Below are 26,641 nucleotides of genomic sequence, written 5' to 3'. Positions count from 1 at the left end.
AAGAAGCGATGAAAACTAGTTATTACTATAGGTAAATTTATAATCTGTAAGATTTTATCACACATAGAAAGAAACCTAGAAAAAAGTACAAGATGGTTTATTACATCAAAATGAATTCCATCTGCACATGCTAGTCTATTACATCACAACAAACACATTTTCCATTGTGCTCATAAGTAAACGCAAAAACCAAAAATGTCAATTGCTTACAAATCCTAAATCATGTAGGGTAAGTTTATCTGACACGTTTTTAAAGTCAGTGAATACATTATTTTTAAATGACCATTACTTCTTTTGACAAAAATGAGGGACTTCTCATGTCCAAAGTAATCAGCATATTATTTTATCTATATTCATTAAAATCTACCAAACACTTAGATATCATACCCATATATTTAAAAGATTGTTTTTACATTCTCTTCATTGCCATTTTTGCCCACATTCAAGTTGACTTTAATTTTAGAAAAAGTATTTATAAACTTGCTTAAAACAGAAATACTTTCTTTGGTTACATTTTCCTTCCTAATAAAAACATAATAAATGTACCAGGCACTTATAAATGTTAAGTGAAGAATCAAAGACTATTTTCAATAACACTGGGAAAAATAAAGCAATGTTGCTAGAGCAACACATTTTTGAGGCACAAAACACTCCATTTCCAAGATTTCCAAGGCAAAAGCTGTCCACGAAATTGCCCGTGAGAATGGTGCCGTCCTTGTACCAAGGAAGAAAGGAAAGGCCCCTCACAGAAGTCTGGGATGGACGCTGATGACAGGGATCTCTGTTCACACACTGACTGCACTAACCGTTCACGTCCATCCGTCCTCCCACACGTCTGCGGGCCACACCCCCACCAACTGACTGCCTCAGCCCAAATCTTTCTCTTGTTATTCTTCACAAATGTACTATTGGTCTAAAAGGCATGAAGATTCCTACTCTGTTCATTTGTTAGGTCTTCATTATTTCTGAAGGCCCCTAAGTACATGGAGAAGGAAATGGCACCCCACTCCAGCATTCTGGCCTGGAGAATCCCATGGACAGAGGAGCCTGGCGGGCTACAGTCCACGGGGTCGCAAGAGTCGGACACGACTGAGTGACTTTCACTTTCACTAAGTACACGTTAAAAAAAAAAGAAAAGATTTAGTAAAACATATATGCTAGGAATTCCCTGGTAGTCCAGGACTCCAAACTCTCTTTGCCAAAGGCCTGGGTTCAGTCCCTGGTGGGGAAACTAAGATCCCACAGACTGCAGGATACAACCAAAAAGAAAGTGTATGCTTTTCTCCTGTTAAAAAAGAGTATCATATAAATATTCTGCAAGATTTTTAGACATTATCATGTATACACACTCCTTACGTTTCTCATGGAAGCACAGGTTGAGAAAGAACAGTTTCGTGAATGAAACAAACCTGCCTTTGTTTGGTAAATACCAAAACACTACCCAGCCACTTAAAACACAGGAGGAACAAAAAGGAAGAAGAAAGGAGAGTAGTTACTATCAGCTGCCACGCACAAAAGTGATTCTCTTGCTCCAGTCCCGTTTACGTCCACCTTTCACCATCCTCATTCTCCAAAATCCATGGGAACAGCCAGCACAGAATACGCAGAAAGCCAGATTTCCAGCTCTTTCAACAGCCAGAATAAAATAAAAAATAAATAAAGCTTACGAATAAAGCTGGGTAAATGTTATGTGCCAAGAATGCTGAATGGTGGCATTTTTCAGTGCAAAATCTTTATTATAACAGTTTCAAAAAGTGCTAACATATGTAATAAATGTATCAATCAGGTTCTTGTTGTTCAGCTGCTCAGTCATGTCTGACTCTTCACAACCCCATGAACTAGAGCCTGCCAGGCTCCTCTGTCCGTGGGATTCCCCGTGGGCTCCCATTTCCTTCTCCAGGGGACCTTCCCGACACAGGGATTAAACCCACGTCTCCTGACTCACCTGGGAAGCCACACGCCATTTAGGCTGCACAAAAACCCAATGATAAAGCTTCCTGCCATCCCCATGACAAAACCAAGGCAGAGGCTAAGCAAGCAGTCTAAGATTAAAGAACGGATTTGAGATGAAGCTGGTAATAAAACCGAGGCTCTTACTACATATGCTATCCTGCCTCTCCAAAGTACTCTACAGAATATTGTGAGTCATTGACTATTATGGGAACAATGATCACATCCACCTCTGATTTAAGAAGCTCAAGACCTGATTGAAAACTGATTTAGTTTTAGATACAGAATTCCTAACAACCTATTTCGAAAGCTTTGTCAACACAGCAAACAGTAGACTACATCACTTACGACAGTGAATTTTAGAGCTGTATGATAATTACAGAAGTATGAGCAAAATTTTCAAGTAAAAGTGCAAGCAAATCGCTACCAGAAATAACCACAGCTACCACTGCATGTGCTCACTTCCAGCTCTCATCACTCACACATTCTATAATCGGAATCTTTCTGTAAATACAATTTAGTATTTTTTGTTATAAGTATGACACCACATCACTAAGTCTTAGAAAAGCATTTTAACGGATATTTTATTGTCTACCACATGTCGGATAACTGATAAATCTATCCTCCTATTCAAGTTATTTCCATTTTTTCTCTATAAATGGTACAATGATAAACTTCTCTGTAAATAAACCTTTGATCTGATCTCTTATTATTTCCTTGTAAAAATTATGGTCAGTGTATAATATAGGGCATTTGAAGATATACTGTATCAGGTCAAAGAACTGGGCTCTATACCAGACTCTCAATAATTACCTGGCTATGTAACTTTGAGCAAGGCATACAACTTCTATGAACCTCAATTTTTCACTCAGTTAGAAAACAGCATTATGATTCGTATGTTTTTTTTTTTAATCTCAAAGAACTGTTCTGAGAACCAAGTAACATAATATATCTGAAGAACTATATATCAAATAGTAGAATTTGTTTATTTATTATAACAAATGGTTTATATCAATATAAGACTCATTATCACCACAAAAACACTGAAGCTGAGTAACATATGAGAAATTAAAATAACTTATATACAGTTGACCCTCATGTCTACTAACTAAAATTTATTTGTAACCCCAAAACCAATATTTAGAATGCTTCTGCAGTCATTTGTGACTCTGTGCAAAGTAACAATAAACATGAGTTGCCTTATGCACACATTTCCAGTTGAGCTAAACACGGCAATACTTTGCCTTCTTGTTCAGCATCTGTGTGCTTTTTGTTGGTGACTGTGCTGTTTAAAATGGTCTCCAAGTATAGAGCTTAAGTGCCATCTGAAGTTCCTCAGCAAAAGCTGATATATGGACTATATGAAACTCTCTGGCGTAAAGTTTTCACTATTTGTAATTTACTAATTATCCTGCTTTTCTCTACTTAAATGCAAACAGATTAACAGTACAGCAACAGTCTAAAATATTTTGAGATGTGGACTGGATTTTTTTTTTTTTGGGGGGGGAACATTAAACTTACTGTCCGATTTAGGAAGCCAAGTTAGAAAATATGTCTGGAATACTAGTCATTTCAGAGGTCAGTGCTTTTTATAAATTTAAAATAGATGAGGTACTGAAAATGAGCAGTTACGTTTTACTCATTAAATAATCCAATAAGAGAATTCTAATGCTTAATAAATCTCTGAAGAACAATTTTTATATCAAAGTATAATACAGGCCCAGAATGAGCTGGTAAAAACTGCAAGTGAAAAAATTGCAGTAGACCCTATGCTAAGAAAGTATTTTAAAAAGTAATCCTATAATGCTGTGATAATTAAGACTCAGAAGCACAGTTAAAATTCTGCGGCTCAGTTTCACAAAGAAATAAGCATATTCTGTTTTTGTCTAGTAATACACAGGACAACTTAACAAAAAAGAATGCAATATTATAATATGCAAGACTATGAAGCGAAATCAGGTATCAGTAATAATTAATATTGTTCAGAACAGTTAAGTCACTGAATACTGCATACCATTTAAAATATCATATACTTTTTATATTGACAGTAATGTTTTGAAGAATGATTTAAGACATCAAACATGTACCTTTATTATAATAAAACATACTGCCTTACTGATTGTTTCTATTAAAACATCGAAAGCTGACACTGTCCTTATTTCTTAGATGTACACACATGCACAAATTTACAATGTCAAATTATACTACCTTTAAAAAGTACATCGAAAAAAAATAGTACATCGAAATAATTTGCTGAACTTAGCAAACATCTGAAGATACACCACTAAAGGCTTTTCATAAGCAAAAGAGAAAATTAACTGTTACCTATCACAGCAGAACAGTAATAAGTGCGACAGTAAGAAAAGGTGCAGAGAAAATGACACTGAGACACGAAAATCACAGCTCAGTCCAAAGGGGCAGCGTGTCTTAGAGAATCAGACAGACGTGTGCTTCTGCTCTACTTTATCAGAGACTAGCTGTGTGATCTTGAGAAAAAATAACAGATTAACCTACTTAAACCTAAGTTTTCTCATCTGTAAAATGGAGACAACAATATAAACGTAATAGGATGTGTAGTAAATGGAACACAAAGTATTTAGGAAAATGCCCTTTAAAAACTCAATTAATGGTCACTTTTATCAATATTTTATTACTACTGATGTTATTAAAAGCAGCTTTGAAAAGCAATTTATTAAATATGAAACATTTAAAAATACATTAGTTCATACTTATTTTTCTAATAAAACTGTTTTATTCTAGTATATAGTGAGTAGCTCAGCTATGTTAAATTATTAAACATTTGTTTAAACAAACAAAAATTGTTTTAGATAAAACCTTTATAACCAAAGGATATCATTCCAAAACCAGAAGAACCATGTCACATACATCCAAAATTTGGTTGCCAAATATATTCCAAGGGGCAATGCACTATGCATTGAATGATCAAAAAAGGATCTGTAAGACACAAGTTTTATAAAATGTGAACTCTATATTTCATTGTAAAAATGACTATTTATTTAAATGAAAATTACATCTATTCCGCATAGTAAACTTTTTAACAAAACCCAGAAATTCAGGATGCTTAGATATGAAGGCTGTTTTCCACAGTGATCAGTAACACATGAATGCACAGCTGAATGACTCAAGTCTGAAGCTAATTCATCAAGAATGAGAATTATATTATATATACGTTCCAACTTTAGAATTTCATTGTATTCCTATTCTTTTAAATAAAAAACCCACTTTAGCATATATAGTAACTCTGTCATCCAGCTTGCTACTCACCAAAAGCATGTTATAATTTTAACAAATGAGGCAAAGCAATCCCCAAGTTTTTCACTGCATCATTATTTCTCCTTACCTACACATTCCCACTAAGCTTTCAGTACATCTTTTCAAAGAGAATGAACCAGCTAGGTTGGAGGGATTAAAGATCATTATTTACGGCATTTAGAATTCAGGAAAAAATAAACGCTGATAAATTTTATTAAACACTAAGCAGGACTGTGTATGCTTAGCAACCATCCATGTATGCTAAGAAGGCAGAACTGGTGAATTCTTACTCACACCTCTTGGTGAAAGTCAACACTAAAATAAGGTTAGGTTTCCTCCTGAGAGTTACCACACTGGCGCCCTACCATTCACTCTCATCTCGGTGAATTATTTTCAGATCTCTCTTGTGAAATTCTGGTGAAAACAAAGTACTAAAGGAATGGAAATTAGGTGGGAAATTCTGGACCATAAATAACTTCTAGTTTGTTGGGACAAACTTTAGGGCAATAGGAACTAAGGATAAGAAGCAAACAGAACACACACAATGTTTAGAGAACAAAGGAGAAAATCTTAAAAAACAACCGAGCCCACTTCATATGCTTAGACTCTTCAAATGCTTAGATGTTCCCTTGAGCTAAAACTAAACCTCTTTCTTGCATACTGCCTATGGCCAGAGAAAACTTAATTTCTATGGAAAGGTAAGCTCAGGCATTGTACTTATCCAGAAATAAGCAATATATTACATTCAGAGTTCAACAAACTCACGTTCATGTCTATTGAAAAGTTTTAAAACTGTGTTTTAGCCTTAAAAATGTTAGACTTAGTCACTAAAAGTACCTTTACAGTCATTTTTCACAACGATGTTAAAAATGTTAAAGATGTCAGATATAAATTTGCCAAAAATTCTTTCACATTACATTAAGATCAAACATGTTACATAAAGGCAGTGTTCTAAATATACATTAATTTTACATAGCCAGGTGCAAATTATGACTTTTACCTGTCTGGTTAAAAATACAGTTAAAAACAACACACTTACTTTGAAAGAAACTGTACTGTAGCCCAAACACCACCATACATTAGCCCTTTAATGAGCCAAGAATCAATATTTAGGTCTGCTATAAACCCAACCAGCCAAATAACTAGGAAAGGAGTTCCCAGCATTACTTTCTGCCGAAATTCCTGGACAGGGGAAAAAAAAAAAAAGTTTTCATGTTTCAAGTAACCTCAATGTGAATCACTGTTACCTTTGTGAAAACACACAGCAGAGGTGAAATTATCAAATATACCTACTATGTGCAGAAAGTATTCAAGGTGCTAGTCTGTTTTCTAGGAAGAGGTATTAAATAAGCAATTTAAAAGTACTTGGTTAAAGTTGTGGAAAATGAGAACACGAGCTATAAGAGTGGGTTTAGACAGTCAGATACAGAAGACAGCAGGTACCACCTGCTAACATGTGGATGGGCCAAAAACCATTCATGAAAATAACAGCCGATTTTAACGAGTGCATTGACATCGAAGGAGACGAAGGCGACAGAATGACTGGAGGCCTAACAGCTGCATCAGAGAAGGAGAACGGTGTGTGTAACCCGGAGAGGGTACTTTGAATGATACGTGTAAATAGTATATTAAAATACCAAAGTAAGAGAATAAAATCAACTTTATTTAGAGTCCCAGAGATCACAGAATAGAGATGATGTGCCTCTGAACATGTGTCAAAGTACAGTGCTTAAAACTTCAGCTGCAGTACCATTTCATTTTTGTACTGGTCTAACTGTTAGAAATACTCCTAAGTACAAAACCTGCCTGCTTCCTTCTAACAGCTATTACAACCGTATCTTTGGAGCAACGCACAGTCTCCTGCCTCTTCTACGTAACAACCCTTCACAGGTTTATAGGCAGCTATTAAGTCTTGAGTTATGTTAAAGGACAAAATTATATAAGACACTCCAATTGTGACTTAACAAAGCTCAGTGTAAACATCACTCTCCTCATTGAATACTTACCTTTTTGAAGGCCAAGATTATATCAGACCTTTTTAGCACCCTTTCATACCACTGGCTTCTAATGAAATAAACACTTTTTTCATATAAATGACTGTTTTCCCCAACTCAGTCACTGTAATTCATATACTGAACTAATTGTGTAATTTTAACTTAGACTAATAATTAAACACATCAACTTCAGAGTTTAATTTTATGCTGTTGTGAAATATCATCATTCCAATTTCTTTTTCATCTCTATTATGTGTGGATTTTGTATCAAGACATGAGAGAGCGTGTAACTGAGAAGAGTATATGAGTAAGGGCAGATACTGGTGGGAGAGAAGGTGAGCGTGGGGCATTTGAAAAGGTGTTTTCTAAAATTATCTTTAATCTGGCTTGTTTTTAGTCAAGACATTTGTTTCCCCCCAGCAATGGGCACATTTTCATCCTTATTAAAAATTAAGACACAATTTATATACAGTGAAATTCACCCTTTTTTGTGTATACCTCTGAGTTTTGATGAATATACACAGTTGTGTAACAAGCGTGAATATCAAGACACAGCACAGCCCCATCAAGCCCGCAAACACCCTGTGCCACGAGGCACAGCCCTGGCAAACACTAGTCTGCTATCTGTCCTCTGACTTTTTCCTTTGCATGCATGTCACATGAAAGGGGTCACACTTAATGCAGTCTTTTAAATCTGGTTTCTTTCACTTAGGTGACGCATCTGACATTCATCCATTTGTTTCGTGTATCAGTAGTAAGGTCCTTTTGAAGGCTGAGTAGTATTCCATTAAGAATTTAACACAGTCTGCCTATCCACTTCCCAGCTGAGAGACTATGCTTGTTCCCAGTTTCTGATTGTAAATAAAGCCATCAGAAACATTGACCTATAATTTTTTGTGTGAACACTGGCTCATTTCACCCAGTTAAAAACCTACGTGTGTGATTCCTGGATGTTTTTCAAGCTGTCATTTAACACACATATTACAATATTGTAAAGATGTAATGGTGATATGCTGCTTTTATAGATACAGAAAATTTTATATTTAATTACAGAATTTTTCAAATATGTAGTAAATTTGAAGGGATTTTGAAGTGAATCTACCACCCAGATTCAATTCAGTTCTTTAATTACACTTTTTGTTTTTAAATAATTACAATTTTTAATCTATTTTAAAAACTGATGTACAGTTAATTTACACTGTTAAATTAGCTTCAAGTGTACAGCAAAGTAATTTCAGTCATACATATAAAGGAATGTTCGTATACCTTCTTTTTCAGATTCTTTCCCATTATAGATTATTACGAGACACTGAATACATTTCCCTGTGCTGCTACACAGTAGGCCCCTGTTGCTTATCTATTTCATACACAGTAGTGCACAGATGGAGCTTATCTCCCCCACCCCTCTCATCCTTTCTGGTCACCATGCTTCTTTCCATGTCTGTGAGTCTATTTCCATTTGGTAAAGACATGCATTTATGTCAGCTTTTAAGATCCCACACATAAGTGATATTATATATTTGTCTTTCTCTGGCTTAATATGGTTTCTAGCTTCATCCATGCTGCAGCAAATGGCATTAGTTCATTTTTTATGGCTGAGTAACATTCCACTCTGTATATATACCATCCTTATCTTATTTAGACTTCCCTGGTGGCTCAGATGGTAAAGCGTCTGTCTGCAATGCAGGACACCTGGGTTTGATCCCCGGGTCGGGAAGACCCCCTGGAGAAGGAAATGGCAGCCCACTCCAGTATTCTCGCCTGGAAAACCCCATGGACAGAGGAGCCTCTTAGGCTGCAGTCCACGGGGTCGCAGAGAGTCGGACACGACTGAGCGACTTCCCTTTCCCTCATTTAGGCTGCTTCCATGTCTTGGCTATTATAAACAGCGCTGCTATGAAAACTGGGGTGTATGTGTCTTTTTGAAAGAGAGTTTTATCTGGATACATGCCCAGGAGTGGGACTGCTTGATCATATGGTAACTACTTTCAGTTTTTTAAGGAGCCTCCATACTGTTCCCCATAGTGACTGCACCAATTTACATTCCCACCAAAAGCACAGGAGAGTTCCCTTTTCTCCACAATCTCTCCAGCATATATTATCTGTAGACATTTTAATGATGCCCATTCTGATTAGCAGGCTTCCCGGGTGGGACTAATGGTGGCAAAGAATCCACCTGCCAATGCAGGAGATGCAAGAGAGATGGGTTCAATCCCTGGGTTGGGAAGATCCCCTGGAGGAGGAAATGGCAACCTGTTTCATATTCTTGCCTGGAAAATTCCATGGACAGAAGGACCTGCTGGGCTACAGGTTCCACAGGGTCACCAAGAACTGGACATGACTGAGCACGCAGGAGAAAGAGGAACATTGGTGGGAGCAGGATTAGGCGACCGGTGCTCTGCTGCCAATCTGTGAATATGCAAACACATACTGACCGGGGTGAGGTGGCACCTCATGGTAGTTTGGATTTGCATTTCTCTAATAATAAGTGATAATGAGCATCTTCTCATGGCCACCTGTATGTCTTCTTTGGAGGAATGTCTCTTTAGGTCTTTCACCCATTTTTTTGATCGGGTTTTCTTTTTTTATAGTAAGCTATTATGAGCTTTTTATTTTAGAAATTAATCCCTTGATGGCAACATCATTTACAAATATTTTCTCCCATCCTGCAGGTTGTCTGTTTTGTTTATGCTTTCCTTTGCAGAAGCTTTTAAGTTTAATTAGGTCCCATTTGTTTCTTTTTGTTTTTATTTCCATTACTCTTTAGAGATGGATCTGAAAAATATTACCATGATTTCTGTCAAAGAGTGTTCTGCTTGTTTTCCTCTAGGAGCTTCACAGTATCCAGTTCTACGTTTAGGTCTTTAATCTATTTTGAGCTTATTTTTATACACGGTGTTAGAGAAAGCTCTAATTTCATTCTTTCACATGAAGCTGTCAAGTTTTCCCAGCACCCACTTCTCAAAGGGACTGCCTTATTTTCATTGTATATTTCGGCTTCCTTTGTTGTAGATAACTGACCCTAACTGCATGGGCTTCTTGCTGGGCTTTCTGTCCTATTCCACTGAGCCATATACATCTGCTTCTGTGCCAGTACCATACTGTTTTGATTACCATAGCTTTGTAGTAGAGTCAGAAGTCAGGGAGCATGATTCTCCCAGTTCCCCTTTTCCTTTCTCAAGATTGTTTTGGCTATTCCAGGTCTTTTGTGTTTCCAAAGAAATTGTAAAATTTTTTGTTCTAGGTCAAAGAAAAATGCCATCAGTAATTTGATAGTGATTGTGCTGAATCTGCCTTGGGTAGTATGGTCATTTTAACAATATCGATTATTTCAAATCAAGAACATCATATACCTTTCCATCTGTTTGTATCATCTTCAATTTCTCTTACTAGTAGCTTATAGTTTTTTTGAAGAGTACAGGTGTTTTATCTCCTTAGATAGGTTTATTCCTAGGTACTTTATTCTTTTTGATGCAATGGTAAATGAGATTGTTTCCTTAATTTCCCATTTTGATATTTCATTGATAGTGTATAGAAATGCAACAGATTTCTATATATTAGATTTGCATCCAGTAACCTTATCAAATTCATTGATGAGCACTAGCAGTTTTCCACTGGCATCATTAGAATTTTCCACATATAGTATAATGTCACCTGCAAACAGTGACAGCTTGGCTTTTCATTCATAATTTTCTGGGTATTCACTGGGTTACTACACAGACCATTAGTTCATTCCTTTTTATTGCTGAGGAATATTTCACAGAATGAATGTGTGTGTTTGTTTAATCATTCACCCACTGAAGGACTTTGGGGTTCTTTCCATTTGGGGTCTGTTATGAATATATGAACTAATATTATGAATACATGAGTATGAACGCTATGAACATTCACATACAAATCTGTGTGTGGACGTCAGTTTTCCTTTTCTGGGATAAACGCTTAAGAGTATGATTTCTGGGTTGTATGGAACTACGTGTTCCGAACTGCCCTCCAGGGTGCTGTATTGCTTTACGTGTCTGCCAGCGATGTCTGAGTCTCTCAGCACCCTCATCAGCATCTGGCGGTGCGGTAACTTTTTACTGCAGCTATTCAGATAGGTATGTAACAGTAAGTCACTGCAGTTTCAATTTGAATTTCCCAAATGACTAAAACGATGTTGAAGATTTTTTCATGTGCCTGTTACTTTTATACCTTTTTTGGTAAAAATGTCTCTTCTTTAAACTATTTTCTAATTGGATTATTTGATTTTACACTTTTGAGTTTTGAAAGCTCTTAATATATCTTGGAAACTAGTCCCTTTGTTGGATATGTGGCTTGTAAATTCTTTATCCCAGTCTGTAGTCTTCATTTTCATTTTAATAACAGAGTCTTTCACAGAACATAAGTTTTAATTTTGATTCAAATCTGAATGATCAATTTTTACCTTTATGGATCATGCTTTTTATATCAGATCTCTGCATAGCCCTAGATTTTTAGGTTTTACATTTCACATTTAAGTCTTCAACAGCTGTGAGTTAGTTTACTAATGCAGTATGAGGTCTGAGTAGAGGTTTATTTTTTTGCCTATGCATGTCCAGATGCTCCAATATCAATTGCTGAAAAGGCTATGTTTCCTCCACTGAACCGTTTTTATACATCTGTCAAACATCTGTGGGCACATCTTCATGATTCTAATTCTAGGCTCTCTATTCTGTCTCACTGGTTATTTTATTTCTCCAGAAATACTACAGAGTCTTGACTACTGAAGCTATATATATAGCACGTGTTAAAACTGCAGACAGTGATTCTTCTTTTTCAAAATTGTTTTAGGTATTCTAAGTCCAAGTAAGTTTTGGCTATACAAAAAAAAAGAAAAAGAAAAAGACAAAAATCTTCCCAGGATTTGAGAACAACTGATACATTTACTACATTGAATCTTCCAATTCATGAACACAGTAAGTTTCCCCACTTACTTAGATCATCCTTGATTTCTTTCATTGGCATTTAAAATTTTTTCAGCATACAAGTTACTTTACAACCATTTACAGAGCAACTCTCTAGGAAAATAACCTGAAGACTAGCAGAAAAGATTTTTCACAACTAAAGAAATAAAGGTGGAACCACAATGAGATGGCAGGAAGGGGTGAACACAGTATAACCAGAGCTCACATCTCCAGGATCAGTGGACTTACAAATGGAAGGAGTATCACAATCCCAGAGGTCTTCCCCAAGGAAGAAGTGGTTTAAGCCCTATGTGGGGCTCCCCAGCCAAGGGTCCTCCTATACTAGGAAGAAAAGCTTCCACACATCTGGCTTTGAAAACCAGCAGGACCCATTTCAGGAGAGCTGGAGGTCCACAGGAAACAGAGATTCTGTTTTAAAGGACACTGGCAAAATTCAGATGCTCCAAAGTACGAGCACAAAGAGGCAACAGTTAGAAGCCTGGAATAGATCTACTAGCTAAGCTTGAAGAGTCCTCTGGAGCGGCAGAAAGCAAATAAAAGACCCCTACATATACAGAAATTGGTGGCAGCTCTTTTGGGGAACTTCTTTTACCCTAATAACACTAGGTTTCTCTGGAGGCTCAGCTGGTAAAGAATCCACCTCCAATGTGGGAGACCTGGGTTCAATCCCTGGGTTGGGAAGATCCCCTGGAGAAGGGAAAGGCTGCCCACTCCAGTATTCTGGCCTGGAGAATTCCATGGACTGTATTGTCCAAGGGGTCACAAAGAGTTGGACACAACTGAGCAACTTTCACTTTCACTAACATTAGGGTTGGAAAGAAGCATTTTAGAATCCTCCCTCTAGCCTATTGGTCCCCAGAACCTGGCCCCACCCTCCATCCAGGCAGCACACCGCAAGCACTGCCCCTACCACTGCCTGGGGCCACCCAAACAGCCAACCAATCAGTATGACATACTACAATAACAAACTGAAGAATAAAAATCATATGATTATCTCAAGAGATACATAAAAAGTTTTTGACAAAATTCAACATTCATTTATGATAAAAATCTCAACAAAAGTGGGTATAGAGGAAACCTATCTCAATATAAAAAAGGCCATATATGACAAACCCACAGGTAACATCATACTCAATAGCAAGAAGTTGAAAGCATTTCCTCTAAGGTCAGGAACAAGACAAAGATGCACACTCCTCCACAGCGGTGAGACAAGAAAAAGAAAAGAAGAATCCAGATTGGAAAGGAAGAAGTAAAACGGCCGATGTTTGCAGGTGACATGACACTATGCATACGACATCACAAAAGTCTATTAGCACTAACAGGTGGACTGAGCAGTTACAAGACATGAGACTAATAAACTGAACTCTGCTGGTTCACACACTAATAACCAACAATGAGGAGAAATTAAGAAAGCAATCCCATCTACAAGTACATCAGAAAGAATTCAATACCTAGTAATAAGCCTAACCAAAGAGGTAGAAGATTTATACTCTGAAAACAGTATAAACTGAGTATAAAACTGTTAAGACATTGGTAAAAGAAACTGAAGACGGCACAACAGATGCAAAAACATACCATTCTCACAGACTAGAAGAACTGATATTGTAAGTGACCGTACTACCCAAGGCAATTTACAGATCCAGTGTGGTCCTTATCAGAATACCAATGGCACTTTTCACAGAACTAAAACAAGCAATTCTACAATTTGTATGGAAACACAAATGACCTGAATAGCCAAAGCAATCTTGAGAAAGAAGAACAAAGCCAAAATATCACATTCCTTGATTTCACATTATACCACACAGGTACAATAATCAACAAAGCATAGCACTGGCACCAAAACGGACACACCCGCCACTAATCGGTGAAACCCAAGTCAAAACCAGCAGAGGGTGCCACCTCAGACCTGCAAGAGTGGGCATCAGCAAAGGAGATGAGAAAAAACAAACGCTGGTGAGGATGTGGAGAAAAGGAAATCCTTGCCCACTACTGGTGTAACTGTAAATCGGTACAGGCACTATGGAGGGTCCGCAAAAAGTTAAAACCAGAACTGCCGCACGTCCCAGAAATATCACTTCTGGGTATCTACCCAAAGAAAACAAAAGGACTAAACAGAAAACATATTTACACCTCAGTGTTCACTGCAGTATTATTTACTGTAGCCATGATATAAAAGGAACGTAAGTGCCCACTGAGGTATGAATGGATACAGAAGGTGTGATCTATACATATGATGGAATATTACTCAGCCACTGAAGAGTGGAGTCTTGCTATTTGTGACAACACGGATGGACTGAGAGGTATTATGCTAGGTGGACTAAATCAGAGAAAGACAAATATTACTACCACGTGGTCTCACTTACATGGGATATCTAAAAATACAAACAAAACTAAAACAGACACAGAGATACCGGAGGGGAAGGGGCTGCGGCTGGAAGAGATTAAGAGGTACGAACCTCCGATTATAAAACTAATAAGCCATAGGATGTTATATTGTACTTAGAGTAACCACCAGAAAAGGTATTCAAAGAGATATAAATTCTGAAAAGCTTTTATAGATAGTTATGAAAAGTTTATCAGTAACTCACAAGAAGATAGGAAAAAGAAAACAGAACCAAAAACAGAACAAATGGAAAACAGCGTAAGGAATACGGTCAGTAATATTATAACAAATGTATACAGGAAAAATGGCTACTAGACTTAATGTGGTGATCATTTCATAATGTATACAAATGTCAAGTCACTACGCAGTACATCTGAAACTGACGTAATATTGGACATCAACTATATTTCAATTTTAAAAGTAAAGTAAAAAATAATAAAAAAAGAAAATAGAAAAATAACAACAAAAAAGTTATGTTTATACTATACTATAGTGTATTAATACCTTTATGTCAAAAAAAAGCGTATCTTTTAATTTAAAAATATTGCTAAAAAATTGCTAAAAAGTGCTGACCATCACCTGAGCCTTCATCAAGTCATAATCTTTTTGCTGGTGGAGGGTTTGAAATACTGCAAGAATTACCAAAATGTGACATGGAGACATGAAATAAGCAAATGCTGTTGAAACTGGCACCAACAAGACTTACTTGATGCCGCCTGCCACAAAACTTCACTTGTTAAAAAAAAGAAAGCAATATCTGTGAAGCGCAATAAAATGAGATATACCTGGAGTTTTCCTTTTTGTACTGTCTTTGCCTGCTTTTGGAATCATACGTCATTTCTATTCTGCTACTTGCCCATACAAGTAACTTTTCAATATTCTTGTAGGTGAAGTGAGTTTCTTACAGACAGCATATAGTTGAGTCATGGATAATCCACACTGCCGATATCGGTCTTTTAATTGGTATATTTAGACCATTTATAGTTATTCTGGGCTTTCCGAGTGGCACTAGTGGTAGTAAAGAACCTGTCTGCCAATACAAGAGACTTAGAGATAAGGGTTCAATCCCTGGGTCAGGAATATCCCCTGGAGGAGGACACGGCAACCCACTCCAGGATTCTTGCCCGGAGAACCCCACAGGCAGAGGAGAGCTTCAGTCCAGAGGGTCGCAGAGAGTCGGACGTGACTAAAGCGACTTAGCACACAAACAGTTACTCTAACTACTGATAAGTTAGGATGCTGCTGCTGCTAAGCTGCTTCAGTCGTGTTCGACTCTGTGTGACCCCATAGACAGCAGCCCATCAGGCTCCGCCATCCCTGGGATTCTCTAGGCAAGAACACTAGAGTGGGTTGCCATTTCCTTCTTCAATGCATTAAAGTGAAAAGTGAAAGTGAAGTCGCTCAGTCGTGTCTGACTCTTAGCATGGACTGCAGCCCACCAGGCTCCTCTGTCCTTGGAATTTTCCAGGCAAGAGTACTGGGGTGGGGTGCCATTGCCTTCTCCAATATGTTAGGATATAAATCTATAATTTAACGTTTTGTTTTCCATTTGTTCTGTTTTTGGTTCTGTTTTCTTTTTCCTATCTTCTTGTGAGTTACTGATAAACTTTTCATAACTATCTTTAAAAGCTTTTCAGAATTTATATCTCTTTGAAGACCTTTTTTAGTGGCTACTCTAAGTACAATATAAATATAACTTATCACAGTATACTGGCTGCAGTCACCATCTGCAGTGATTTTGGAGCCCAAAATAATAAAGTCTGACACTGTTTCTACTGTTTCCCCACCTACTTCCCATGAAGTGATGGGACCGGATGCCATGATCTTCGTCTTATGAATGTTGAGCTTTAAGCCAACTGAACTGAACTGGACAGTATACTGCTGTCATCATTTCACCAATCTAAGTGAAGTGTGGAAACCTTACCTCCATTATTCTCTCTCTGTCCCTACCTGTCTACAACATAAGCTGTCTCAAAACTGTTTTCTACATGCATTCAGATCCACAGCAAACAATACTGCGATGCTTGTTTCGACTGCCACATAGTTTGGAAGATGCAGAATCAGAAGGAAGTCTACTGCATCTGCCTGCAGTTTTGCTTACTTGACATTATGTTCCAAGAGTCTTTCCTTTATCACTTCCCGTCTGTCTAAAGAACGCCTCTTAGCCACTTTCAGGGCAGGACTCAGTTCAGTTCAGTCGCTCAGTCGTGTCCGATTCCTTGCGACCCCATGAATCGCAGCACGCCAGGCCTCCCTGTCCATCACCAACTCCCAGAGTTCACTCAGACTCATGTCCATCGAGTCCGTGATGCCATCCAGCCATCTCATCCTCTGTCGTCCCCTTCTCCTCCTGCCCCCAGTCCCTCCCAGCATCAGAGTCTTTTCCAATGAGTCAACTCTTCGCATGAGGTGGCCAAAGTACTGGAGTTTCAGCTTTAGCATCATTCCTTCCAAAGAAATCCCAGGGCTGATCTCCTTCAGAATGGACTGGTTGGATCTCCTTGCAGTCCAAGGGACTCTCAAGAGTCTTCTCCAACACCACAGTTCAAAAGCATCAATTCTTCAGTGCTCAGCTTTCTTCACAGTCCAACTCTCACATCCATACATGACCACAGGAAAAACCATACCCTTGTCTAGATGTACCTTTGTTGGCAAAGTAATGTCTCTGTTTTTCAATATGCTATCTAGGTTGGTCAGAACTTTTCTTCCAAGGAGTAAGCGTCTTTTAATTTCATGGCTGCAATCACCATCTGCAGTGATTTTGGAGCCCCCAAAATAAAGTCTGACACTATTTCCACTGTTTCCTCATCTATTTCCCATGAAGTGATGGGACCAGATGCTGTCTTCGTTTTCTGAATGTTGAGCTTTAAGCCAACTTTTTCACTCTCCTCTTTCACTTTCATTAAGAGGCTTTTGAGTTCCTCTTCACTTTCTGCCATAAGGGTGGTGTCATCTGCATATCTGAGGTTATTGATATTTCTCCACAATCTTGATTCCAGCTTGTGCTTCTTCCAGTCCAGCGTTTCTCATGATGTACTCTGTATATAAGTTAAATAAGCAGGGTAACAATATACAACCTTGACGTACTCCAGAGGCAGGTCAGGTGGTCTGGTATTCCCACCTCTTGAAGAATTTTCCACAGTTTATTGTGATCCACACAGTCAGAGGCTTTGGCATAGTCAATAAATCAGAAATAGATGTTTTTCTGGAACTCTCTTGCTTTTTCAATGATCCAGCGGATGTTGGCAATTTGATCTCTGGTTCCTCTGCCTTTTCTAAAACCAGCTTGAACATCTGGAAGTTCCCAGTTCACGTATTGCTCAACCCTGGCTTGGAGAATTTTGAGCATTACTTTACTAGCATGTGAGATAAGTGCAACTGTGCGGTAGTTTGAGCTGTCTACAAATTCTGACTTTTCTTTTATCTAAAAACGTGGTGTTCTCCTTCACTCCTGAAACATATTTTCACTGGATATAGGATTCTGAATTGATAGTTCTTTCCATGTGGCATTCGGAAAATGCAGCAGCTGAACAGAAATCCACTATTACTGAATGGTTTTATCCCTACTGGTTAGGGGTGTTTAAGATTTTTATTTTTTGGTCTTTAGCTTCCAGAAGTGTCACTATGATACATTCAGTCTGGATTTTATTGAGTTTAATCTGTTCAGGGTTTGTTCTACTTGTTAACCTACAAGTCTGTCTTTTGCAAAATTTGGGGATTTTTTGGCCATTATATCTTTGAGCATGTTTTCAGCCCCACCCTCTTTTCTTCTGGAACCCCAATCATATCAATGTTAGATATACTGTTATAACCACAGGCCCCTAAGGTTCTTTTCTGTTTGTTTTCATCGTTTATTTCCTTTTGTTGTCTTCAAGGTCATTGATTCTTTTCTCTTCTCTTCTGCTGTCGAACTCATCCACTGACTTTTAAAATTTTTTTGGTTATTTTATTTTTCAGTTTTACAATTTCCATTTGGTTCTTATTTACAGTCTATTTCTATATTTCTATTTCTTCACTAAGCCTCTATTTTTCACTTGTTTCAAGTGTGTTCATAAGTATTCACTGAAGGCTTTTTATGATGATTGTTTTAAAATCTTTTGTCACATAATTCTAACATCTTTGATATTACACTGGCATCTAATGATTCTCTTTTCATTCAGTCGGATCTTCTTGATTCTTGTTTTGATGAACAACTTCTTTTTGAAACCTAGACATTTGGGGTATTATGAGACACTGGATCATATTTAAACCTTTCGTGTGGATTCCTCTGATGCAGGCAGAGGGATACCTTCTCATTACTGGCAGGTGAGGTGAAGTCCAGGCTGCCAAGCGGGCCTTCACTGACACTGAGGAGAGGCTTCCTCATTACTGATGGGCAGAGGTGGGGCTCCCAAGTCCCCAGTGCCCCTCACTGGTGACCTCCCTGGCTAGGAGTGCCCCATTCCTGTTTCCTACATGATCGCCACTAACACAGCAGGGGAAGGGAGCTCACCGACAGCGTGTGTGGACGAAAACCCCGGCTCTCTACCCAACCTTCCCTGACCCCACCCCAGGAGAGAAGCTGGGGCACATCGCTGTAGCATGGTAAGGCTGGAAAGCTAGGTCTTTGCTGGCACGAGTCAGGGTGGGTCCACAGTTTTTTCTGTTGTTTCTGGCTGTAGCAGAAATTTATTTTCTAAAAGTTTCTACCTTGCCAAATATGCGGTCTCTTTTGTGGTCTTTGGGTTAAGGGCAAGCTTTTGGGGGAGCTGTTTTAGTCTGTACCCATTCATGATTCTGGGTTGTTGGCCTTGTCAGTTCCTCTTCTGGAAAATATGAAGCAAAAAAAGAAAAACGAGGGAACTCACCACCACGTTACTCTTTGGATCCTTAGCTCCCTAACTCTCTGCCTTCTTCTCTCCATCCTCAGTCTTCCTATATTTGTTTTGTACATAATATCCAGGTTCTTTAGTTGTACTTGGCAAGAAGGAATAGGGAAAAATACATCTACTCCATCTTCCCAGATTTATTTTCACATAATTAATAAAAAACATTAGAGAGTAATCCTTGTGAGATTTTCACTGCTAACAGAAGGGATCCTGGGTTTTTAAATGTTGAGAAACACTAATTTAGAGATTTCCTTATAACTCATCAAGATTCCTTTCATATCTGTCTACAATCAGTGTCCAAAAATAATTTTTTTTCCTTTTGGGCTGACTTATTTTTAGTAAAAAGCTATTGAGTCTTGGGCGTTTTCTTGTTTAGTTTTAAATACAGAACATACTTCACAGACTAGCAAATCCAGTCATGTTCATAATTTAAATTTTTCTAATGTGAGATGGAAAGAGAATAGTCTATACAAATGCAAATACTTAATTTCACAAAGCCCCAGTTAATGAAATCATGAATTTTTATCTAGTGATTGCTTTAGATTACATAGTATTTTTAAAGCTACTAATGCAAAAAGCTTAAACAAAAAAACCAGGAATATACAACTTCTGAACTGATCACAGTAATATACACAAATGTTAATAAAATTGTGCAGAACTTTTTAATGCAGCTCTCTTCTTAAAAGAAACTGTATTCAAACACATAACCCTGATTATAGTTCATTACTGCTATAATAAATAATTTTGTAAACATCTAAAACTTCACTAAGCAAATGAAAGCACAAAGATAATGAGACGTTCCAGAGTAACAAAAGACATTTTTATTAGTGGCCTAGTTATTATGAGAAATTAGCCATTTTTTACTCTGTTGAGCAAAACTGCTCTAAATCCTGGAGGACAGAGCAACATCAGAGTATTGGGGTGGCCAAAAAGTTTGTTTAAAAGTTTCCATAACACTGTATGGAAAAACCAGAAGAAACTTTGGGGCCCACTCAATAAATAATTAACTATTTTTAATATCATATCTAAATAGTAAAATGAAAAGATGATATGACATGCAAAAACTGCTTCTCAGACTCATATATGGGGCTGAAAATGGCCAAGTTTATAAACTACAAATCTAATTCTTCTGATGTCTAAGTAATGGACCAATGGACTTTTCAGCTCATTAGGACATTAAGGAAGTTTAAATCCTATGTAAATCCTACATATCAATGAGGCATGCTTTCAAATCTGTTTCCCTTTACCCCAAACTTATTTTGTTTTGGTAACAGATAGATCAGTGTTAACTTTATATAAAAGTATCACCATTAGAACCGCCTGAATAAGACATATATGATGCCCAAGGCGTAATGCCATTCAACTTGTGATTACTGACAAGTCAGCAAATGTCTCATCAATTATTCAGATATACCAAAAACTATCAGTCAGCTAGTCTTCCCTTTTAAGGAAATAAATTTTTAAGGAATACAGATCCTTCTTTTGGGGAAAATGTTCTTAGTTTTGAAATCATACAATTAGGCAACTAAGGCAAAAATCACACAGTTTAAAACTGAAGATTTTATGGAAGATTTAAAATGAGCTTTCTATACAGAATAGAATAATAAGTTTCTCTCTCTCAATGAAAGTGACAACATATTACAAAAGAATGGAAAGCTTAAATTAACTATAGAGATGTAAGTAGTTTCAAAATACATAAGGACTAAGATTTTTCACAAGTTATTATTATTATACTAACAAATACACTTAAAAGGAAAAGTTTTATTATCTCTCTATAAAAACTTGACAAAGGCCAGCTGAATTAAAGTTTATGTTAGTAGTGAACAGGCATCTAAACAATCTCATATATACCCATCCTTCTTAAACTTTGGTCTCTACCTTTATTTAGCTGGGTGAAATAATACTTTAAAACACTGCACTGGCCAGTGCCAAGACTAAAGCCCATACACACGCTGAGAAAATACACTTATGAATCTTACTCAAAAAGACTCTCTGTTGAAAGCCTTCAGTCACGGACTCACCCTATCAGCTTTCAGCTTTCTAAGGAAGGATGGATTGTCGTATCCCTTTGCTTGCCGTGCCTCTTGCAGATGGTTGATCATCCACACATTCTTTCTCTGCTTTGCCAAATCAAGTGCTGATTCGCCCTGATGATATAAACAGAAGAAATTCACATTAAAAAAAGAGAAAAAGAAAAAGCAGAATATTTTAGTGACTAGCTAAAATTAAAGCACTTCCACAAAGATAAACGGACAGCACTATTAATTCATTAACATTGTTTCTACATTTGGCAAAGTCAATTACTAAAAGACTCTAAATTATATATTACTTATGCTTTTCCACTTAAGGTACATTCAGAAAATATATTTACACATCCTATTCTATAGACTATTTCTGGCTTGCATTTTTACTTATTTTAGAGAGTAATCAAAAAGTAGGTATTTTAGCACCTGCTGGATCAGAGGCTATCACTAAGTTTATACAGTTATTCTAAATTCTTTAAGGGTTTCATTAGGAACAGTAATTGCTACAAACCATCCTGCTATAATACCAAACTGCCAGAAACCTCTCTGTTTAATTTTAGTGCCGAAAGAAGTCTAGAGAAGAGGAGAGAGGAGAAAAAGAGAAAACTGCCACTTCTTCTACTATTATGTTGGTATTCTTGATCATGCTAGATTCATTCACCCATCCAGAAACTTCCAAGAGAACTAGGGCAGTAACAAAAGAGTTAAACTCATGTTAGAGACTTGAAGCTCCCTTTACTTGCAAGAAAAAGAATGCCAGGAAGTATAAATGACCAAAACTAGAACATTTTAAAGGAAGAAACAAGAAATGAGTGTCCCCAATTCTAAATTTATGCTTCTTTATGCCTTTATTAATTAAAAATCATATTTCTCCTTTTGGTAGTTATATACCTACATTTTTATTCTATTTCATAGTCTCCACTTTTATCTACTTCCTTAAAAAGAAAAAAATAATTTTGTTTGCCAAGATTTTAAGAATTAAGGATGAATATTCAAAATTACTTTAAAAATGGGAAAAAGTACTGAAATTTTATTTTTAAAAACTGGATGAAAATAAAGAAATAAGGAGGCCTGGGTGCCTTACTTGTGAGGGATAATTATTAATCAAATATGGAATACAGTTTATTCAATTTTTAAAAAACACTGAAAAATAAAGAATCAAACAACAAAATAAACACACCACTACCACCAAGAGCAACAGCAAGAGCAACACAACTATAAAAACAAAAAGCCTAAGCAATCCTTTAATAAAAAGATCAATAGTATTTAATAAGAAATGGGCTAACTTAGGTGAATCCTCCACAAACAGGGATATTTACTTTAAAATGTCCCCCTACCTATTCCAAAATTCTATCACCTAGGTTGTCAGAACCAGCTAATTAATCCAAACTGAAAGATTACCTGAATAAAAGCACTCCCTTGGGCAACAACTCCCAGAGCATATCCTGCGGCTGCCTCGGTCCAGCTGAGCATCCCCTCCACTAGAGGGCCATGTGACACCTAAGGATCGCCTAGATAAAAAGATGGAGGGTGCTTTAAGAAGCCTTTCAACTGCTCCTCTAGTCGTCTGACTATTTTTGCACAGTTCATTTATTCAGCTGGCAAAACAAACAAGCAATTAATTTTAAAAATTCTAAAACCAAGGTTCCAGGTCAAGTCTACATTTGAACACTCCATGTGTCAGCCAAAACAGCAAGTGATAACATGAGCAGTAACAAGAATCATGGAGTATTAGAGCATGTAACTGACTAGTAAGAGAAGACCTTCAGGGGTTTTGGTGAGATAAACACTATGGAAGGTGCAAGACCACTTTCTGCCTAAGTGAGGTTGAATTTCATTATTAAATCTACGGAAAGCTCTTCTTTGGAGACCATCAAGGTCGGGTACCTAAGAGGTAATGAAAACTATTTTCTGAAAATAGTTTCTTAGTTCTTTTCAAGAAACCATACAAAAGTCTTTCAATATATTAATTAACAAAGCTCAGGAATTTTACATTTTGCACAAGCTAAAAATTATGTCCTTTGATAATTTTAGAAAGAAAAAATTATAAATATATAGGCAGCACTCAAGATTAATTGCCCTCCCCAAACTCAATTCATCTGAATTTATCAACCAAAAACATGTGTAAGGAGGTGAAATATATATTTTAAATCCACAAATGAGATGCTACCATGAAAAGGGATTACTGCATAGGCCATTTTTCTTAAAGTCTAAGTATCTCAAATCACCCTCTCCCACTATTATTACCACCTCAGAAGATTTATTCTTTGTCACCATTAATTAGGGACATGGTTTTTAAACTCTTTTAAGGCATGTCTGATGAACGTCTGGCGACTTCCTCGCCAGAAAAATGCTGATACTTTATTCATTAACAATATTAGAGCTCAAGGACCTACCCCTTAACCAAAATCCACTGGTGGGCCTCAGATTAAGAACCTCTAATTGAGGGTATATGGTCATTCCTAATCCTTCTAAGGATAAAATTAGTCATTTTAAAGTTATCTATCATTTAATAATGTCTCCAAAATAAGTTATTATTTTGATAAAAGAATCATTTGTTTATATATTAAAAGAACTGAAACACTCAAATAACTAATTTACAAGGATATAAAGACAGATTCCTAAGAAATTTATGCTTAATTTTATTTAGGAAATAGCTATTTTAGAAGAAATAATCAATAGTTAAATACTATAACACAAAGTATAATTTTTCATATTCTTTGACAAATGTAACTTTTATTAGCTATTAAAGCCATATCCAGATTTACAGGCTCCATCTTGGTACAATTCATGTTTATCACCAGACTTTCTTAAGGCTTAAAATGAAAAAAAGGAAAAATACACAGCTATAAATCAACTTAATCCATCAAATTCCAGGACAAACAATCTAGGTTGGGTTTTTTTTTTTTTATTTAACGAATTTTTCACATAGCTATGTGACATTCCACAAAGCTAAAAGGTACCATCTCAAATTATATATGACTAAAACAGAACCAAGTCCTGTTGCCCCAAAAAAGCTTAGTTCCTTCCATTTTCACAATTTCAACATATATCACAAGACACTCAGTTATTCAAACCAAAACTGAATCATTGATATTTTTTCTTTCACCTTCATTTTTAATTTACCTTTTCTTTTCTGCTCTAAATTATCATTTCCCAAATCATTCATTTTTCTCCATCACTTCAATCTCAGGCAAAAGTAACATTATCACTTGCCTGATTTATTACAAGAACCAAACTGATCTTAATACATCCCCTTTCACTTTCTTAATTCTTCAATATATTCTCCAAATAACAAAGCAATTTTTTAAAAATATTTTAAACACTAAGATTACGTAACAATGCCACAAAAATCTTTCCAACTACTTCTCATGACTGCGAATACAGTTAAAGTACTTTATCATGGCCTGGTACCTATCTCTCTCAGTGACTCTTGCTTGGTCAAAGCTGTCATTTCTACACCTCTAACATGACAAGCTTATTCCTGGCCTTGGACCTCACACTTGTGGGTTCCTCCACATGTAAAGTATTTTCTCATGTATCTAACTGATCCCTGTCTCAGAGACATTCACGAATCACTCTCACCTGATACAGCCCCCTTAGCCCTCCCTCATCATGACCACGTTTGCCTCTGTGGGTGTGTTTGTTAATTTTCTTATCATCTATTTCCTTAATACAGTGTAATTTTCTGAGAGAATAGGGACTTTGTCTGTCTTAAGCACTGACTGCCCAGCATTGAACAAACATTTGTTGGATGAATGAACGCTCTCCACTAGAAGGTGACTAGACTTCAGCATATTAGGAATGCCAGATTCCAGTAGAAAAGGTATTTGATACTTATTTCACCCTTTTAATCACATTAAAATTACAGTTTTAAACAAAAATCTATTTTTTAACCAGTGTGGTTAAAAAGACTGCTTTTACTCTGAAAGTATAAATGCTCCCTGAGCAACTGAAGCAACTCCTTAGACTTTACTTCCTTTAAAACCAGTGTCACTTCAAATAAGTCAGAAGAATGACAAACACCTTATGACACCACTTACATGCGGAATCTAAAAACAAAGCATCAACAAAACGCAAGCTCATAAATACAGAGAACACACGGCTGAGTGCCAAGGGGAGACAGTGTGGGAAGTTGGGGAGAATAGCGAAGGGAGTCCAGGGTATAAACGGCCAGTTCTAAAAAACAGAAGTCACGAGGATATAATGCACGACACTATAGTAAGAACTGCTGTTACCTAGCTGCTCAATCAGGCCCAACTCTTGTGCAGCTGCATGGACTGCAGCCCGCCAGGCTCCTCTGCCCGTGGGATTCTCCAGGCAAGAATACTGGAGGGGTTGCCACTTCCTCCCCCAGGGGATCTTCCCCACCCGGGGACGGGAAGTCACATCTCCTGCACTGGCAGGCAGGCTGTTCACAACTGAGCCCCCAGTGAAGCCCACAGTTACCAATACTAGTGCATACTCAGAAGTCACTAAGAGTGAGTACCTTGAGGGTTTGCATCATCTGCATGCTAAGTCACTCTAGCTGTGTCCAACTCTTTGCAACCCAGGCTCCCCTGTCCATGGGATTCTCTAGGCAAGAATATTGGAGCGGGTTGCCATCCCCCCACCCTGCCGCACCTTCAAGGGATCTTCTTGACCCAGGGATCAAACCCGTGTCTCTTAGGTGCACTGCACTGACAGGCAGGTTCTTTACCACGATGTCCACCTGGGAAGCCCAAATCTTGAGGGGTTTACACCACAGGAAAAAAGAAATTTGTCACTGTGATGGTGATAGATGTTTACTGGACATGTTGGTCATTTCGCAAGGTGTACACATGTCAAATCATTATGTTCTACACCTGGGAGCTGTATGAAAGTGAAAGCGTTAGTCACTCGGTCATGTCTGACTCTTTGTGACCCCGTGGATGGCAGCCCACCAGTCTCCCGCACTGGCAGTCAGACTCTTAATCACTGAGCTGCGTGGGAAGCCAAAAGCTTATCAAAGTTTATACAATGGTTAATTTTGAGTACAAGATGAAAGGACATTAAACTTACAAACCACATCTCAAATACTTAAAAGTTCATGACTGAAGTTCATGAAAAGTTATCTATACTTTTATATGCTAAGAAAAGATCATTTTAAATGCTCTGAAAATACATACTACTAGTTTCACATTATAAAACTGTGCCGTCACTTTGTCATAATTCTTTGGTTCTACTG

General features: G+C 37.3%; 1 protein-coding gene across 2 annotated transcripts in view; it reads right to left on the bottom strand.

The window, feature by feature from the left end:
- ZDHHC17 (zinc finger DHHC-type palmitoyltransferase 17) overlaps positions 1-26,641 on the bottom strand; it is a 98,940-nt gene that overhangs the window by 13,310 nt on the left and 58,989 nt on the right. For both annotated transcript variants that reach the window (XM_069584076.1, XM_069584078.1), the window contains exons 8-10: positions 21,433-21,558; positions 6,263-6,405; positions 4,805-4,905 (exon numbers count right to left, since the gene is read on the bottom strand). In XM_069584076.1, coding sequence (XP_069440177.1) covers positions 4,805-4,905; positions 6,263-6,405; positions 21,433-21,558 — 370 coding nt within the window. The remainder of the gene's footprint in view (positions 1-4,804; positions 4,906-6,262; positions 6,406-21,432; positions 21,559-26,641) is intronic.

Source organism: Ovis canadensis, chromosome 3 (assembly GCF_042477335.2).
Source record: "Ovis canadensis isolate MfBH-ARS-UI-01 breed Bighorn chromosome 3, ARS-UI_OviCan_v2, whole genome shotgun sequence".
NCBI lineage: Eukaryota > Metazoa > Chordata > Mammalia > Artiodactyla > Bovidae > Ovis > Ovis canadensis.
The sequence above is the reverse complement of the archived record's forward strand: the minus strand, read 5'-3'. Positions and strand labels throughout refer to the sequence as shown.